Source organism: Caretta caretta, chromosome 27 (assembly GCF_965140235.1).
Source record: "Caretta caretta isolate rCarCar2 chromosome 27, rCarCar1.hap1, whole genome shotgun sequence".
NCBI classification, from domain to species: Eukaryota; Metazoa; Chordata; order Testudines; family Cheloniidae; genus Caretta; species Caretta caretta.
Genome location: NC_134232.1, coordinates 16,440,268 through 16,459,337, shown reverse-complemented (window position 1 = coordinate 16,459,337; position 19,070 = coordinate 16,440,268). Strand labels below are relative to the sequence as shown.

At 42.3% G+C, this 19,070-nt stretch overlaps 1 protein-coding gene across 1 annotated transcript; it reads left to right on the top strand.

Moving 5' to 3' along the window:
• Positions 1 to 355: 355 nt before the first annotated feature.
• Positions 356 to 16,022, top strand: MEOX1 (mesenchyme homeobox 1). The gene is made up of 3 exons (XM_048830300.2): positions 356 to 1,093; positions 12,321 to 12,493; positions 14,490 to 16,022. Exons 1-3 carry the CDS (start codon positions 643 to 645, stop codon positions 14,610 to 14,612), a joined length of 747 nt encoding a protein of 248 aa, XP_048686257.2. The 5' UTR covers positions 356 to 642; the 3' UTR covers positions 14,613 to 16,022.
• The last annotated feature ends 3,048 nt before the right edge of the window (positions 16,023 to 19,070 follow it).

The window sequence follows — 19,070 nt, the reverse complement described above, 5'->3', positions numbered from 1 at the left end:
TGTTGAATTCTGGATCTGGTTTAGGGCTTTTTCCAAATCCAAGACTTGGGGAATTTTGTTAACAGTGCAATAAAAATAACTTCATAGTGTTGCAGGGAAACATTAAAGCCTTTTTGTGTGCTGCTCTCTCCCTTTATAAAAAAATACAGACAATGTTTCTTTAAAAGTCTCCATCTGCAAATCCCATTAGATGTGCATATAAGGTTTCGGATGATTAATAGTTGCCTGCTTTGCTTTGGTTGGAGGGGCTGAGTGTATGCAGGTTAACCCCTCCCTCCCCTCTCTCACATTTCACTTCACAAACTTGTCACTTGCTGCCCGGCACTGTATTTAAAAAGTGTTTCACCCATGTCCAGCGTTTCACAGGGAGGCAGCTGCAGGCCTTGGGAAACCGTTCGGCCCAACTGCTGCATAGATCTGGTTGGGGTTTTCCAGCTGGGACTATGCGGAAGTTTAGTCAAGCTTCCAAACTAACAAATTTGCAATAGAACAAACTAACCATTTTTTAGGGGAGGCGGCGGGGGAGATCCAATTCTGTTTTTCCATATAAGTTTGGAGCTGTTTTTTTCCCCCTTTTGTATCCTTGAAGCCTGAGCCAAATCCAGTTACGAATCTCGGAGCACAGACAGCATAGAGCCAGGAATGGATCCCTCCGTGAGTAGCTGTATGCGAAGTCCCCGTCCCACTACCCCACTCTGGGGGTGCCTGCGGAATGCCCAGTCGGAGCTCAGCACAGCAGCAGGAGCGCATCATTACCCACAAGCACCATTCTCATTCCATCAAAAACCAGACTTTGCTGCATATTCCGATTTCTCAGCCTCTTGTTTGGCCACTGCCCCCCACAGCTTCCCCCGAGAGGAACGCATGTTCGCAGAGCAGCACCCTTCTTTCCAGCATTCTGAATGGCACTTTGCAGCGTCTGAGGCCAGAAGGCGGCTAAATCCAGGACTGGCCTTGGCTTCTGTGGAGCTAGAAAGCAGCAGCCCAAACCTAGTGGCTGCTGCAGGGGGCGTGAATGAAGATTATGGGGTACCAGGAAACACTACAAATGAAACTGAGAAAAAGTCATCCAAAAGGAAAAAGGAAACCTCAGGTAGGTGGCATGTCACCAGGGATCTGGGGTAGCAAAGTTCGCAGAGTCAGAACATCTGTGAGGTTCTATAGCAGAGATTAGGAAAGGAAACCAGTGAGAATTACACTTCAGAATTCTTGACTAGGGAAAAGTGTAGCTGGCAACATAGAGCACTACTGCTGAGCTAGAGTGCTTTCTGTCTGCTGCTCCCTTGTGTTCATGTTTGCTTTTCCAAATCTTGGGCCTGAACTAGCTACCTCCCAACATGGTCACAAGGCAGCCGTGGTGTCCCATATATTGGGACCACAGGCCTCGAATAAGGAGCAGATACATTGCGTGGCTGCCATTTGCCCAAGTGTGAAATGATGGGGGTCAAAGAACAGGCAGCCTGTGGGAGCGTGTTAGAAATGGGGAAAAGCAAAACAGGCTCCGGGCTAGTTACTGTCGCTAAGATTAAAGGATTAGAAAAGGATCGAGACACTCAAGAGTAACACAAAATTCACTGGGAATAAATCACTGTCAGATCTCACACCCCAAGCCGTAAAGAAGCAGACATCAGGAAAGCTGTGGATCACTGGATTGCTAAACGCAGTCTCCTGCAGCAGCGGGTCCTGTATCATGAAGGCTAGCTCCAAGGGGGACACTCATTCTGCCCTTTAACTAGACATCAGGTAGCATCTATACTGCGAGGTGCTGAGAATCTAACAGGAAAATTATGTCACTAATTTTACAAATTATTTGAGAGCTGAATAGCATCGACCTGACTCTCCATTTTCATTGCTAATGCACCTACCACTGCAGAATCTAGGCTCTGACCTCTGCTATCTGGAGCTGCCCATTGTAGGAAGCTATGTTGTATCGCAATGCAGGTTAAATGCAGCCAAAGAGAGAAGGTAGTTTTCAGCTGTCTGCAGTCGAAGATGCCTCCTCCCCTCCCCTTTGATACACATTCCACCTTTGTGTCCGTTTGGCTGAGCATTTAATACTTTCAATTCAAATCCAAAATCAGTGGTCGAGTTGGTATTAATGACTTGCCCATTAGACATAACCAGGACATGTTGTTTTCAGCTGTAAGGAGAACAGTGAAGATGGGTTTAATTGTGTTGTTGTAACTTGAAAAATGAAAAACTTCCACCTCTTAGTTTTCAAGGATCTCACGGATACTTTGCTGTAGACTGGCTGCTGCTGTCAGTGCATCCGATGAAGTGAGCTGTAGGTCACGAAAGCTTATGCTCAAATAAATTGGTTAGTCTCTAAGGTGCCCCAAGTACTCCTTTTCTTTTTGCTGTCAGTGTGAAATACAGACATGGAGAGACCGGTAGTTTCCCTTAAGGAAGCTATCGAGTTAGGTATTTATTATGAGTCCCCTCACTGAAGTATTTGTGCCCACCAAAAACATTGATGCATTTATTCTCCCAGCACCCTTGGGAGATAGGGAAATATCATCCCCAATTTACAGACCAGGAACGGAGGCCCAGAGAGATTAAATGATTTGCCCAAAGTCACACGAGCTGTCTGGGCAGAGCCAGGCATTCAATCCAGATCTCCTGACTTTCTGCCCAACAGCTTAACTCCAAGACCATCCTCTCTCTCTCCCTCTCTCTCTCTCTCTCCTTCTGTCAGTGCCATTGTTAGCCCTAATCTCTGCTGGGGAGAGTTTCCCATTTCAGTCCCCTCCAGACATTGGCAGGCTGTCAGTGAGTATCTGAAACAGATAATAACCCAAACCTGAGTCACAGACTCTAAATTACTCCCTTAGATATTTTATAGTCTCTAGAAACCCAACTTGATAGAAATTTTGGCCATCCAAACCCATAAAGGATTTTCAGGCAACAAACAGCCATAAAAATAATATAAAGAACAATTTTTCTAGAACAGAACAACAATATTGCAAGTCATTAAGGTTTTGGTTTTTTTAAAGAATTTATGGGATTAAGAAATAGCTGGGACATCTCACTACATTCCAATTAATGGATATCTTTATTCTTAATAGTTTAATGGGATTCCAAATCATGTCCTCATGTGTTAAACAGATGACAAATAGTCCCTGATACCCTCCACCCTCTGATTGCTGTGAGCACCTTGCCACTCTCTCCTCCCGCTTGCTGCCAACCCTGTAAGAGGAGCTGTAACCAACACTGCTACACATGACATCACTGAAATATAAAATGATTCTCTACCCTCTGGCCAACTGTTTTAATTATTCCTCCTTCTCTAGTTTAACACCTTGCACAGACAGTGTCCCAAAGGTGATTCCATTGCTGCTTTCATTTCATTCACTACTGTGCTGATGAAGCAGCAGATAAAATTAACTGTACTGCTCCTTCCCTCCCCTTCCCCTTCCCCAGAATAAATACAATAAAACAAACAGGGAGAAATTCCTATTGGGGTAAACATTCTGGTTTCCTGAAATCTAACGGCAGTTCCTTGAAATGCAGCTGGACACACGTTTATAGTTTGTTATAAGTGGGACATGCTTCCTCTCCCTCTTCCTGAGAATTGGCTTCAGTTTGCTTTAGCAAAATCCAAGTGTCCAAAGACTGCTCTTTTCAGAAGTTAGCAGTTGTTAATAAAGTGAAACAGCAATTTTCTACCACCTTGAGACATGCGGCAAGATAATACTCTATTACACAGAGTTATGTGATGGTGTCTTACCAGCTACTGTCTTTGCTGTACTGTAACACAGCCACAGAATTTCAGTTATTTGTTTTGGTGCCAGATCCTGTAATTCTTTCTTGGTCCATATTCAGCAGAGGATACATAATAGGGACTTCGGGATTGGGCTCTTTGCTAGTATAGTGCTCCCCAAAAAGTCCAAAACAAGTTTAACTCTGTGATAAACAGGGAGACTTATAGTGTTCTCTCAGTGTAAAAGAAAGATTGACCATTCTGCTTAATCCATGAAAAACAGTGCTGTAATATTAAACATATTTATGTAACTGCCTAGTATGGGCAGTAGCAGTCACAGCAATATTAATATGTGCATGTACATACCTTACACACACACACACACACACACACACACACACACACACACACACCTTTTCTACTGACTTTTATTAGTAAGAGGCTCTGGTCTGCAGCAGTCACAGCAATATTAATATGTGCATGTACATACCTTACACACACACACACACACACACACCTTTTCTACTGACTTTTATTAGTAAGAGGCTCTGGTCTGCCCTGACTGACAACTTAGGTATGCCCAAGAAAGTAAAGGCAGAAGATGGACTAGAATTGGTTTTCACACCTATCATTGCAGTAGTTCTCCTGTACATCAGTCCTAACATTTTCAATTATTGTCTTTATAGATTTCTTCAGGTTTTCAATATTGTGCAACCATACCCATCACATATAAAAGCAGCTCTAACATGATGCCTTGCAATGACCAATATTACAAAAGCCAAGGTGTTTTATAATGACTTGTAACTTATGGTATTCTATGTTTTCCATATGATAAAGTGACTGTTACCAAGTAAACAAACAATGCCACAAGCACTTAACCAAGCTCTTAAATAAAACGACAAATGGTCTGAGTGTCAGAGTGACTAATAAACCCCTGCAGGCACTGACTGTGTGGGACATATATGGGACCCTGCGCAAGCTTTGAACAGACCTTCTGTAATCTCATTTTAGACTTTTTGTGTGAAGCATTTTCCAGATGACTACAGCGCAGAAGACATGTCCAGCCTCTCCATGTGTATCCACACACATTTACAAATAAAATACAGAATCCTAGCAGAAACCCAACTCACTCAGATGGACAATTTGGATATTTCAGTTTTCTACCACTCAACAAACTAGAAAACCGTGTAGTAAGAACACGTCACACTAGAACATAGGAAACAGTACATAAAATTTGGTTATTCTGTTTATCTATCAGCAATTACAAAATGTTTATCCACTGGTAAGCACTATTGAATTTGGGGGAGTTGCACTGATGTAACTGATAGCAGAATTTGGTCCATTATCTTTATATAAATGAAAACATGCAGAATTTAAATGGGGATGTAGCAGAAATGAGATCTGACTACAGTGTGTAAGGATTCATTTACAACATTTTACATTCATACAGTGCCTTTTATCCTAGGAAAAGCCTAAAATATGTTACGAAATTTTCAAAGGACAGTGTCAGATCACTTTAGATGCAAAACATAAGGTTTTATAAATCCAAGGATCAATGAAAATAGCCCTATAATTTTAATACCCAATTAAAATAATCTTAAATTTGGATTTAAGCACTCCCCTGGCTGTGTTTGCAACCTAGACATTAGACTAGTGTGCTGGTGCATTAGAACCAGAAAGTGAAAGTGGTCAGAAATAGTCTATAAATAAAGCAAACTGACCACCCTGAGTTTCCAAACTCAGTGAAGTGTGCCAAGTAAAGGATCAGCAATAACAGTGAGAAGTACATTCAATTTTAAAAATCCTTCTTATCTTAATAATATAATAACACAGGTAAGGAAATCTACCTAAAAATATGTGACTTGCCCAACTGTCCCTTGAACAAACTGCTAATTAAACTTTGTATAATGAACTGAGAAGGCACATGGTATAATGGATAGCACTCTAGATAGGGACTCATGAGGCTTGGGTTCTATTCCTGCTTCTATAGCTGAACCACTACTGTGTGACTTGGGTAAGCCACTTCTCTGCTCTGTACCTGTTTTCCCTTTTCTATTTAGCATGTAAACTCTCTGGGGCAGGCCTGGACGCTCACTATGCACACATACAAAAAGTACTGAGCACAGTGGGGCCCAGATCTTTGTTGGGGCTTCTATATGCAATACAAATAGTAAATAAGAACACGTATACTGCAGGATACCTACAAGAAGATGAAATAAGTGCTTGGCCTATTTCTCTGATATTTATTTTTACATTTGAAAGAACATACACTGCCTTGTCCTGTTGCCTAAGTAAAATATTAACCCTATTTACAGACCTCCGTCAAATTTCTAACAAGATCTCCCATGAGAGCGTTTACTAGTCATACCACTGATTGCAGAGAAACATGGAGGTTTTTCTATGGTTGAACTGCATTTGCAGTCACGGTGCCCTAAAAAGCATGTAGGTTCTAATGTGCTTGTTAGCAGCTGCTGAAGTCAGAATTAGTGACAACCTGAGGTGTAAATAAAAAGCCAGAGGGCAAGGGCAGTGGAAAGGTTGGTGAATTAGTGGCAGGTGTTTCACTTCCATATCTGTGATTAAGACTTGACCAAACAGAGACATGAAGATTCAAACATTGTGGGTGAAATGTGCTGCAATAATTAGGCTGAATTTTGACTGATTTGTGAACGACACATGAGAGGTACCAGACGTGTGTGACAAGACAGAACAATCAGAATCCTGTGTGTGTTGAGATGAAGACACAGCACTCTGGGACAATACAATGAGCTTTTCACTTAATGCAGCCCATTTTTGCAGCTTATTAATAAATAATAATACACACGTTGGATAGCTTGAATGCCTTTTACCAAGGATCTCAAAGCACTTAGCAAGTTTCAGCTACATAAATCAATTATGAGCTATTACTGTGAAACACCTCTTCAAACTGGCCCATAAGCCATAGACGTCTTCTCCTCCACAAGCCCTCAGACGTGCTGAAATATTAAAATAATTAAGATTAAATTCAACATATCAGGAAAAGAAGACAGAAGAAGTAATGTAATGCTGCTGAATTCATTCACACTACACATTCCCTGCCTCCTTATTCCCCTTCCTTTGTGAACTGCCTGTATAAGTTTCTATTTTAGGGTCTTTGGGGCAGGTACCTTATTTGTTTCAGCTGTTTTTAAATTATCCAGCATGCTGAAAGTGCTATACAAACAGCAAATAAATAATATAAAAACTGTCGCAAGGATCCGCCTTGCTTTGCTTGCAGCAAACAAATGCTGAAGCTGCAGAAGTCTCTGTATGAGATCTTTCTTATTTTTTGTAATATGTTTGTAAGTCTCAGTTCCAAATTTCAGTACATCGTGCCTGCACTTATCAGAGTATCACTGCCCTGAACCTGCATTAGGGAAGAAAAAAATGACTATCCCTTCACCTTTCCTGCACCTCTTTCTTTAGACCTGGGCTGTGTAACACACGAAAAGATTACTGTTGCTACTGTTTAGTCTTTTCCGTACACTTGTCTTTTCATAAGAAAGTGTAAAATGCTGAGTTTAACTGGATTTTTCTGCAGGCATCCACCTGTTGACACAAGTACAGTTAAGGCAGGAAGAAAACATATCAAAAGCCATCAGGTAGCATGCTTAATTGCCCCAGCCCTGTGCTGGCTTGGGATGTTCTTTTACTTTAGCAATTAGACTGTTCTAAACTGTGCTAGCAGAGATAATGCTAAAGCAAGCTAAACAACTAAGTGTTGTCAGAATCCAGGAAGACTCAGTGGTTTGGAAATTATGATTAACTTAATTGTAATGAAACAGCTACAGAAACTCTCTTCCTGCTCTGGATGACCTCAGAGGGACCAAAGGAATACTGGTTCCCTAGATTATGTGGACTTTAAGTGTTGATCATGTTATCCTTGAGTAGAGCTACATCTGAAATAGTTTGACAGGTAAAATACCTCCCTGAGGTGCATGCTGATAAGAACTTCTAGTTACTGTAGGAACAGATGTCAAATGAGCCAGTGATCTATGAAATCATTTCACCTGGACAACATGAATGCATATGGTGAAAGCCACACACACACATATCCTGTTAGCTGAGATTTTGGAATCCTGTGACTTGTTCCATAACAGCAAATCTTTCAGCGTCTTGCTATTTTAACTAGCTAGAATAAATATGCCCTGAAAGCCTTTAGCATGAGAAAACATTACTTCAAAGACATTATGCAGATACTCCAATGTTTTTGTAACCCCTTTATTAATTGGGAGGAAAAAAACTACAGAAATTTTAAAAATGTCAATAATTAAAACTTCAGGTGCAAAGCGACTGGCTATGAAACCCCATGCACATATAGCAACCAAATGTGTCGTTGTACATGCACTCCCAGCTGACCTTCATGCTTCAGTGCTTAAGCCAATCTCAAACTATTAGGGGGTTAAGATGAGGCCCCTTCATGGGGGAGCAGTTTATCCTACATCTGCCTACTGGGAAGTTGCTTGCGCCTTGTTCTGAAACGGTCATAGCCAGGACCTCACACTAGGCTCTGATCCAACATGACAATTACTATGACCTGGGCATGTTTCCTTTCGGCTTCTCAATTCAGAGTTCGAGTCCCAAATTCAAGGCGACTCTTCCGTAAAGTCGCAGCTGTTACAGCCCTGATGCCGCAGCTGTTACAAAATGCTACATGCAGCTTTTTTGTACAGATGGTTGTTCACACCAGCTGTACCCCAAAATGTGCAGCAGAAATCAATGCTGGATAACAGCAGAGAGAGAGGCAGGCTATGAGTTATGGGTGAGAGAGAAGCTGTCTGGAAATATTTGTAGAGAAATTGTTCTGTGTCTAACTGCTCAGTGTGGCTGAAGTAGGCAGAGGGTGAAGCCAGGTGAGCATTGTTGCTGCATCACTGCTCGCACAGACGTGTTCTCTCGCCTTTCCTCTCATTGGGGGGCAGATTCTGATCTCAATCACACTGGTGTAAATCCAGAGTAAATCCCCTGACTTTACTGGATTGACTCCAGATTTACACTCTGGCCCATCATCCTTTTATAAATAACTGGTCATCTTTGCCCCTCTCCCGCTCTGTGCAAAGGTTGATGCAGATCTTGTCTCGGAAATTTTATGGCACAAAGACACAAGTACTTTTTGGCTCCCATGTGTCTTTGCTGCATGACAGCTCCCTTGGGGAAAACTTGTTTAATTAAGCTGCAGATGTGAGGGTGGAAGAGATGTGAGATCCAGGAGAGGATGGAGGTCTGAAAATGTTCACAGTCTGTGTGATAAATGCCACCATATCTTCCCCAGTGATACCAGAAGACTTTCTGGGTTAGGATCTTTTTGTGGATTGTGCTGGAGGGAAAAACCTTTCTAAAGCAAGGACTTGTAATATTTCATGTGCATTCTGTATTTTCCACATCCTATGGCCAAAACTCCAAAGAAAAGTAGAGTCAGTTTCTACTTTTGGAAAGGCACAAAACCCACAATCATAATTAAACAACCAGTCCCTTTAGGAGCTCTGTGTGGCATATGGCCCATGCCACAGGCTCCAAGTTACACAGCCTATTCCATTCCCCAAGATAATCAGCCTGAGGAACAGAGTTAAAATCATTAAAAATGACTGAAATAGTTTCGTAACAAAAAAGACCAGTTGAAATTGCCTTCTTTAGAAATTATTCACTCACATGAAGCAAACTGGGATGCTTCAGCTAGTGCAGAACGTTGCTGCTTCCTTGCTTAGACTACACTGGCTACTAATTTGCTTCCAGATGCAATTTGTGTTATTGGCTTCAGTCACTACAGCCTTGCATGATTTGGGTTCTGGCTATGTCAGAGATTGCAGTTCTCCTCATGCTGCCCCTAGAAAGCAGACAGCAGCTGGGAATCCCCTGAGCTGGAAGCTCTCAGGAGCTGGTGGCAAGGGCCTCTCCACATGGGGTCCTCAGCTATGAAATTTGCTTCCTCCTGTTGCTCTGTCAATCCCCAAACTTGTTGACCTTTGGGGAATGATGTGAGGCTGGTCTGTTTACTCAGGGAGATGGCAAAGCAGAGGATTTCTGAGAACATAAGAATGGCCATACTGGGTCAGACCAAAGGTCCATCTAGCCCAGTATCCTGTCTTCTGACAGTGGCCAGTGCCAGGTGCACCACAGGGAATGAACAGAACAAATGATACCAAGTGATCCATTCCCTGTTACTCATTCCAAGCTTCTGGCAAACAGAGGCTAGGGACACCATCCCTGCCCATCCTAGCTAATAGTCATTGATGGACCTATCCTCCATGAATGTATCTAGTTCTTTTTTGAACCCTGTTATAGTTTTGGCCTTCACAACATCCTCTGGCAAGGAGTCCACAGGCTGAGTGTGCACTGTGTGAAGAAATACTTCCTTTTGTTTATTTTAAACCTGCTGCCTATTAAACTTGTGCAATTGGGTTTGATGCTGGGTGGAATATTTTGGGGTGATTTTTCCTCTTACTTTGTTATTTGGTTGGGAGTGGGGTTAAAGATCAAGCTGCAATGAACAGATTGTTACAAATGAAAAACATTTTTTAGAAATGTAGCCAAGGACAATTTCACCAGGTAATGCTGGCAGTTCCTAGCAGAAATTATTGTTAATGAGAGTTGCATGTAATTTCTCCATTTCTGATGGGCAGCACTAAGAGCGAACACATTATAAATCCTAAATTTAAACCTAATGGATTATTCCAGTTGGATTCCTTTGACAAACAAATTGAGCATTTGGTAAATGCTGTTGCATTATACATCCATTGCTTCTGTTATATATATATATATATATATATATATTGCTTCTCCAATCTTCTTTTGTGCATCTCCTGGAATAACTCAATAATAGTATTTCTATTCTTGGGTGGGGGGGGGGGAGAGAACACTTTATACTGCTCTGAAAATAGGTGAACATTAATTAATCCCCAGAATAGCTCCCTTCTTTTTCCAAAATGCTGGCTGCTGCAGAATTCTGGGTTCTCCTTGTCTCCCTTCTGGCTATATAGAAAACTGGAACCTGAAGGGCTTTAGATAAGGAGTTGATGGGGTGGCTAATTCTGAGCAGAGACCTAATGAAATAAGTGTATTCATTTGTATATATTTATTAAGCCTAGCTGGAGCTGATGCACCCCAGTTCATGTTACATTTCAGTGAGGTTCCAAAGCTGCAGTTTTGCACTGCAAGGTTTTTGCCAGCCCTGACATCATCACGTCTTCATGATGACTTTCCTAAATGGTGAAGATATTGACAAAAGACAGAGCTAGAAGTTGGTTAAAGAACAAAGTTGAGCGCTGCGGGGAAAATTTACTGCAAACCCCAAAGTTCAGCAAGGCCCAAATGTTCAGGGCAGCTTGGCAAGCTGTATATTGCCTTCCACCGGTGGTCTTACTTCCTCCCCCTCCTCTTCATCCTTCCAACACCGCCAGAGTTTCTGTCTTCCCAATGAAGTAACCAGATGCTCCCTAACGTGTGTCATTTCAGACAGCAATGGAAACACAGTGGAGAATGGCATCATTAAACAATTACAGATTTTTTTTAAACAAGCCCTTGAGATGAGGCAAAACATTCCACTGGCTACAAAACCTCTTTCACTTCCACTGAAACCAGCCAGCTCACATCTCAGTGCTAGAACTTGTAGAAATAGTTCCTGACACAAAAGCATGGACTTTGCCTTTGCGCACTGAAGCAGAGGAGCTGTGGTCCCTCTGTTGCTTAGAAATATACAATAATCGTTCATTTAAAATAAACTGATCTTACTTTGCATGTGGCTATGGTCATTGTCAGAGCATTTTAAAATGGGGTTTGGACAGCAGCTCTCCAGCTAGGACTTGCAAGACCAGCTTTGGAAATGTTACTTTCCTAGGGGTATATGACAACTAAGTGTACGGTCAGCGAAAAACAGTTCAGGGCAACTCAATAAGAGCTGAGTAACTCTGAGTAACAGGGAAGGACATGATGCCACCAATGCTCTCACCCCATTCTGCCCATTGCTTTATTCACTCTAATGAGCATTGTTCTGTGCTTACGTTCACAAACCAAACACATTTCCAGAGGAATCTGCAGGCACCAGACCCAACTTGGTTGGGTCTTATAAACCTTGCTCAGAGCCACCAGCTACTCCAAGGTCATTGCCTTGTCAGTACGGGTGGTTACTCAGCACCTTTGCTTCCTCATCCCTCAAAGCTGGATCCTAGCCCTAGTGTGTGCAAAATGACATACACCAGTAGAGGTCACCACACACCTCATTAAGTGCACTGGCATTGAGACCAATTCCTAACTAAAATCTGAGGCAACAGCAGTCTAGGTAGGTGATGATGTGTGTATATAAAAAAAGGTAAGTAAAAGGGAAGGCCTGATTGTGCTAACTAGAAACAAACACAATGCAGCCAAGTGATGTGCAAGCTTCCTCCACACAGCTCTGCCAATGCCCCCAGCATCCCATCAGTTCTGTGCCTGAACTGACAGTCGTGTCCCAACTGTGTGACTGATGCTGTGAGGTGGGATGGAATAAGGTCATTAAACAAACTTTCACTTGGGACCTAAACCAGGATTCTATCAGTTCTCTTTGATGCATATAGCTGCATTAACCATTACGACTGCAACTTATACATAAAGTATGCTTGCCTCTTAGAAAACCAGGATTCCAGTAGGAAGCCAGAAGCCAGCAGCAAAGCACGGAAGGAGAGGACAGCTTTCACCAAGGAGCAGCTGCGGGAATTAGAAGCTGAATTTGCTCATCATAATTACTTGACGAGGCTCAGGAGATATGAGATAGCTGTGAATCTGGACCTCACCGAGAGACAGGTACCTCTGGAATATCTGCTTCCTCAGCTGTACCCCCTGACAGGGCTATTCCTGCCTGGACAGAAGGGTGTATGTACAATTTATTCACATTGCACCCATTTCTACTTTTGCAAATGTGCTTAAATATTTGTACACAACCTGAAAAACTTCACAGCAAATCTGGCAAATGCATTTTAACATGGAGATAATTGAGAAGCTGATTTCTGGTATTTGGTTAAAAATTTACATGTTTAAATAGGTTTCAGAGGAACAGCCGTGTTAGTCTGTATTCGCAAAAAGAAAAGGAGTACTTGTGGCACCTTAGAGACTAACCAATTTATTTGAGCATGAGCTTTCGTGAGCTGTGGCTCACGAAAGCTCATGCTCAAATAAATTGGTTAGTCTCTAAGGTGCCACAAGTACTCCTTTTCATGTTTAACTATAATTTTAAGCTGCAAAAACCATTTCTGAATCACTGGTGTCTAAGTGGTGTCTTCAGAAGACCTATCCCATTCACTGGCACAAACCAAATGGCTGGTACTTAATAAGAAATGCTGGGCGGCAGCTCCCAGGATCTGATAACCAGGACTGAGCTGAGCCTTCAAGGTCCACAAACACTGCAGCATCCCAAGGCGCCCAGCAGTAAATGAAACAAGGGTGCAGAGGATGTTAGATTCTCATCTGATGAGCTGTCTTCTTTCAGGGTAAGGGAATGTTGTGAACTAACTCGGGAGTATAAGAGTGAGGAGAGTGTGGGCTTTATGAGGGTCACTGTGCTCCCAGTTTCCTAGTCTGCTCTTAGGAAGGGTTCTTCTATCGAGTCTTAATAGTTGGGCAATAAAGGAATTAATCAAGTGAAGAAAGGAAAATAGTATACACTTAGCTGACTCAGATAGGCCTATTAGAAATATGATAGGCAGATGGACAGGTGTATGCATAGAGTACTTCTGGGGGGAATTCTCTGTCACTGCGCGTGCACAGAATTCATGGCCCCCACAGATTTCTGTGCTTCTTTGCAGAAAAATGACTTCTGATGGGGAAGCAAAGGGAAGCCACAAGAGCAGTCATGCTCCCCCTCCCTGGCAATGCAGGCAGGTCGGTTTGGGCACCCAGAGCAGCTGGTAGAGATGTAAATCACCGGGGTGGGGAGGAGCTGGGCAGTCACATGTGTGTGAGACAGAGAGAGAGACTCTGTCCCTCTCGCTCGCTATTGTGGCATGCTCAGCGTGGAGGGGCGGGGCTTTGGAGTGTTTCTGAAGCAGTATGGCCTTATAAATGATTATGGTGCTTTGTTGATTAGAACTGGTCTAAATTTTTGGACTGAAAAAATTTCCTATCAAAATGTGCTCCATGAACTGTTTGCTACTGACCTTTCTGGAGCTGGTCAGTAGCCAGTATAAATCATGAGTTTGAGTTCCCAGCCCTCAATTGCTCGCTCTTCAATTGCCTATGATGTAACACTGAGCATATGGCTGCATATATTTTTTGCCTCATAACTAGAAATAAAGAGTCAATACTAGCTACATTACTAATAGATAGAGGGGGTTTGGTGATTTCCTCCAATTCTCCCCACTCCCATTCTCCATCCATTGTGTTGTAGTTTAAATAAATTATCAAAATAACTGAAACCAGCTTGATTATATTGTGTTATTTCGACCAAAAATATGTAGAATTTTGCAGAATTTTAAAATATTGTGTGCAGAATTTTTAATTTTTTGGCACAGAATTTCTCCAGGAGTAATAGAGAGACAAGAGAGACACCTTTTATTGGCCCAACTTCTGTCAGTGAGAGAGACAAGCTTTTGAGCTTACACAGAGCTCTTCTTCAGGTCTTCTTCTTCAGAAGGGCTCTGTGTAAACGCGAGAGCTTGTCTCTCACTGACAATAAAAGCTATGACCTTACCCACCTTGTCTCTCTAGTATCCTGGGACCAACACGGCTAGGACAACACTGCAAAGGTGCATGCAGAGACAGACAATGGGGAGCTGATGAATAATTCCTTCCTTTTCTCATCCAGGTTAAAGTGTGGTTTCAAAACCGAAGGATGAAGTGGAAACGTGTGAAGGGTGGGCAGCCAGTGTCCCCTCACGAGCATGACACAGAAGATATGGACTCTGCTGCCTCTCCGAGCTCTGAATAGCTCCTCACCAGTAGTAACGCACTGACAAATGCAGGAAGGGTTGTCAGTCAAAGAACTGACGCCACACAGTTTAGCAGCAGCTGCATCATTAACAGGTGCCCCTCCCTGCTCAAATCATCTCATCCTCCTGTGACTCCGGAAGTGGTGAGCCTTAACATGCCTTGGGGACTGTAAAGGGCACACAAGAAAGTCCAGAGAAGGGTCTGAATGAACTCTCACCACTGCCATCTTGGCAGTGCCAGTATTTCTTCAAAATAATAACTAAGCCCACTGACTATGAAACAAATAAAGCTGACTAGAGCTGGATTTCTAAGAACCAATACTGGTCTTCAAGTCCTCAAAAGACGCAGTTTAGAGGCACCAGTTTAGGGTTCAGTGGGGCAGTAATGTAGCTCCCCAACATATAACCTTATCCAGCATCTCTCTTTGGTCACTGCTATTTGTTAAACTTGAGTATTCCACAGAAGTGCTTTCTTCGTACATCACTCCACAAGTAACGAACATTCTGGTATCTACTGATGTTTCTTGTGTCATCCAAACTGAAAATATAAATGGTTATAAGCAAGTCTGGGGGGCAGTGGGAATGTCAAACAAAAGTGTGTCCCCAAATTCTATATAGGCCTCTGGCCATTGGTTTTGGAAGGGATCATTCTCACAAGGACAAGGGCTCCAATTAGAGCTGAGATGGCAGGCACCTTGCTGATACACCTGTGTGAATGAGATACTGGAGGTTTGTTTAATTAATCTTAGTGTAGCTGCTGAAATCAGAACATTAAATCTCACAGGGAATATTTTCATAACCACCGCCACCAAGTGTCAAACCAAACGGAATGAGGTCATGAATCATCACTGTTCTGCCCTGGACACTGAAATATAGCTGGTTATATCTTCTGAAAGAACTCTGCTCCTTTCTGATGTGTTTGTCACACTTGTTTCTGGAATGCCTCTGGGTATTACCTGCTGTTTCCTTTGTTACAACTCAGGACTATCTGGGTGAGCAGAAAACAGTGTCCTTTGAAATGATTAGTTGAATTTATCAGTCTTAAGTTCTTGTTTCTTTTTCTCTTGGGATCAAAACTTTCTTCCAATAGGCATGCAGGTATGTTTATGTGAATTATGTCTGAATATATATGTCCATAATGTTCTATGGATAAATATTTACTATAGATGCACTCAGGGCTGGATTAACTCTCCTGTGGGCCCAGGGCTATTAGATTTTGTGGGGCCCCTGTATACAAGTCTTTTCCCTAATTTAAAACAAAATGATCACAATTATGGCGTAGAGGCTATTAAGTCTATACTAAACTTGCCTTTTAATCAACATAAAGCCATTCTGTGGTAATATTTCAGTCTTAAAACATGCAGAATATAGTTAAATTAATTCAAAATAGCCTACTTCTTACCTTAGAACAGCTGTTATATTAGTTTATTTCTGGGAGGGAGTTTGGGTGCAGGAGGGGGCTGGGGTGAGGTGGTGACCTGGGCCGAGGTGACCTGGGGCAGGGGTGAGGTGCAGCCTCTGGCTGGGAGGCGCTTACCACAGGTGGCTCCCAGCCGGTGGCACAGCAGGGCTCAGGCCCTCTCCATTCCCAGAAGCAGCCAGCCGCTGGTACGTCTCTGCACGCTCCTGGGGGGAGGGGGACAGCGTGTCTCTGTGCGCTGCCCATGCCTGGAAGCACCACCCCCACTATGAGGACGGTGGTGGGGGCAGGAGCAGCGTGCGGAGCCGCTGCCGCCTCTCTTCCCCCCTCCCCCTCGTCAGGGGCCGCAGAGACGTGCCAGTAGCCGGCCGCTTCCGGGAGCAGCGTGGGGCCACAGCATGCAGGCAGCCTGCCTGAGCCCTGCTGTGGCTGGGGCCCCCTTTAGCCCAGTGCCCTGGGCTTCAGCCCCTAAAGCCCCTGCGTTAATCCAGCCCTGCATGCACTCCTAATCAATATTCAAGATCATCAAATTAGTAATTAATCATCTAACGAACTTAGTCCTTTTTTTCTGTTTCCAAACTTTCCACAGACAGACTAATTTTTGTGAATGTATTCACTGTTTGCAATTGTTTGAACAGTTTATGCAAACAAATTTTAGCCTATGGATTGTTTGCAAACTATTTGCTTTCATTGTTTATGCTGTGTGATTGGTTGCCTATGCTGCATGGTATTGTTTCTGCTTCCTGATTAGATGACAAAAATTTTTAAAACAAAGGAGCCTAGCAAACCACAAGTGAAGAAAAGGAAACACGTAATAATCAATTATCTTGTTTGTGCACATCCTCTTCAGCATGTGAAATCAGGTGCTAGTAGGAAGAACAGCCATTCCCCAAACATCCATGTGAGTAAAAACATGTTCATACAAATGTTCATGGATATTGAATTAAAAGGAGCACAAACACAGGCAAACTGACCAGCTGTCTGGAACTCAAATGAAGGCGCATGAAGATTATTTTGCAGTATTCAGCCAGCTCTGTTATCCACCCCATGATATCACAGAGTCTGAGCCAGCCCCAAAGTGACAGGAAGTGAGTAACAGCCCAGCTTCCATTTAGGCATTACAAGAAGTAGCTCCATTTTGAAGAGAGCTCAGCATGGTGGGTACACATTGGCTGCCAAACTCCATTAAAAATCTGGCCACTCATTTAGGTGCTTAAAATAGGAGATGAGCAAGAAATGGACCTTTAGTGACCTCTACTGATCTCAGATCTGCACTGGAGCACTAGTAGCCAGCTGATTTTATGAGATGTGTCTGAGGACAGGATCCAGCCAAAACAATCCATAAACCATGCGGCAATTTGATATCAGTGGTGTTTGTTTAACCTCATTTAAATCAGCAAACACCAGATTCGGAGGGAAGCACGAGACTGCCACCTTCATGCACAATGGTCATGTACCATGACATAGTCCATCTAGCATGCTCTGGGCTTCCCAGGAGCTTTGAAGAAGGTGCAGTCTCTGGAGGATTGCTGCAGCACTACCCACTTTGCAAGGCCTCCTGGTACAAAGAGAGAGAGTCCTGAAGAGACACAGTTAGGACCTAATTCACTTGAGTTATAAAATATCTGATGCAAGTGTTTTGTGCAAACATGCTGCAAAAGTACCAATATGATACCAAGCCAGAAACACACTGAAATGATATCACAGTGCTATCATTCCATCTAGAACTGTCTGGAGGTGTTTCTCAGTGATTTGGGCACCTCCTAATTTAAGACAGTTCTTTGCCAAGTTGCCAACAGGGCACTTTACCTATAAAATGCCCTGAATGTTGACACCCCCGTTCCCCCCCTTTTATAGTGTAACTAATCCTGTTACAGTTGCCAATGCATTGCTCCGATTTTGTCTCAAGATATTTAAATGCCCTGAACATCCCCAGCTGTCCCAACAATGCCACCTGAAATTGGCCCCTTTTCACCAAAGTTTGGAGTATATCAAATTATAAATAGTTTTAGAAAAAAATATGGTGTCTATTCCTTTTGTTTAATGTATTCTAATGTAATGTTTCCATATTGTAACAGAATCTCTCTCTAACTTTCTTAGAATTATATATGAAATGTTGAGTTTTTAAAGGACTGAAATTCATGTTTAAACATTTGAAGGTAACATCTATTTGCTATCAGATTGTGTCATGCTATTTGCACATACCTGCAAGCCAGTATCATACTGTTTGTATTTTGATGTTACTCTGATGCACTGATAATGACAGACCCTGTATGTTCTAGCAAACTCCAGTCTCTGTTCTTTATTCCCAATGTATAAGCTTTGCAGAAATGGTTGAAAGCCCAGTTTCATATCTGAATTGTCAGTTAAAAAAATTATAACCATGTTACACTTTGCAAAAGATGTCCAAAAAATAAATACAAAAGTTAAAGTTACCAAGAGTCTGGGATCCTTTTCCAGAGCTGAGAATTATTGTGTGTACTGAGCAAAATCATCTATTCAGATCCTTTTCTTTTAACATCTCCAACCTTTGTATGACTGATGGCAATGCACAAAGTTAAAATGTATATAATGATTTTAAAAATAAAGTAACTTGGTGAGGGAAAAGTTATACACACTATTTTCCTATTCAAACAATAAAGCCCATAAGAGAATATAGGTCTGTATAGAAATTTTAGAGGACATATTTTTATGTTCAAAAATTTTTAAGTCTCTAAAACTTTCCTTTCCATTAATCAAGAGACAAGGTAAATGAGGTAATATCTTTTATTGGACCAAATTCTGTTGGTGAGAAAGGTCCTGAAGAAGAACTCTGTGCAAGCTTGAAAGCTTGTCTCTCCCACCAACAGAAGTTGGTCCAATAAAATATTTTACTTCACCCACCTTGTTTCTCTCATAGCCTGGGACCAACATGGCTACACCAAAACTGCATACTTTCCATTATTCATATTTCTATTGTATGCTTGAAAAAGTAAGATTACTGACAACTTCACCGGCTTTCAACAGGTGACAATGAAATGTCACGACAGCTTGGGAG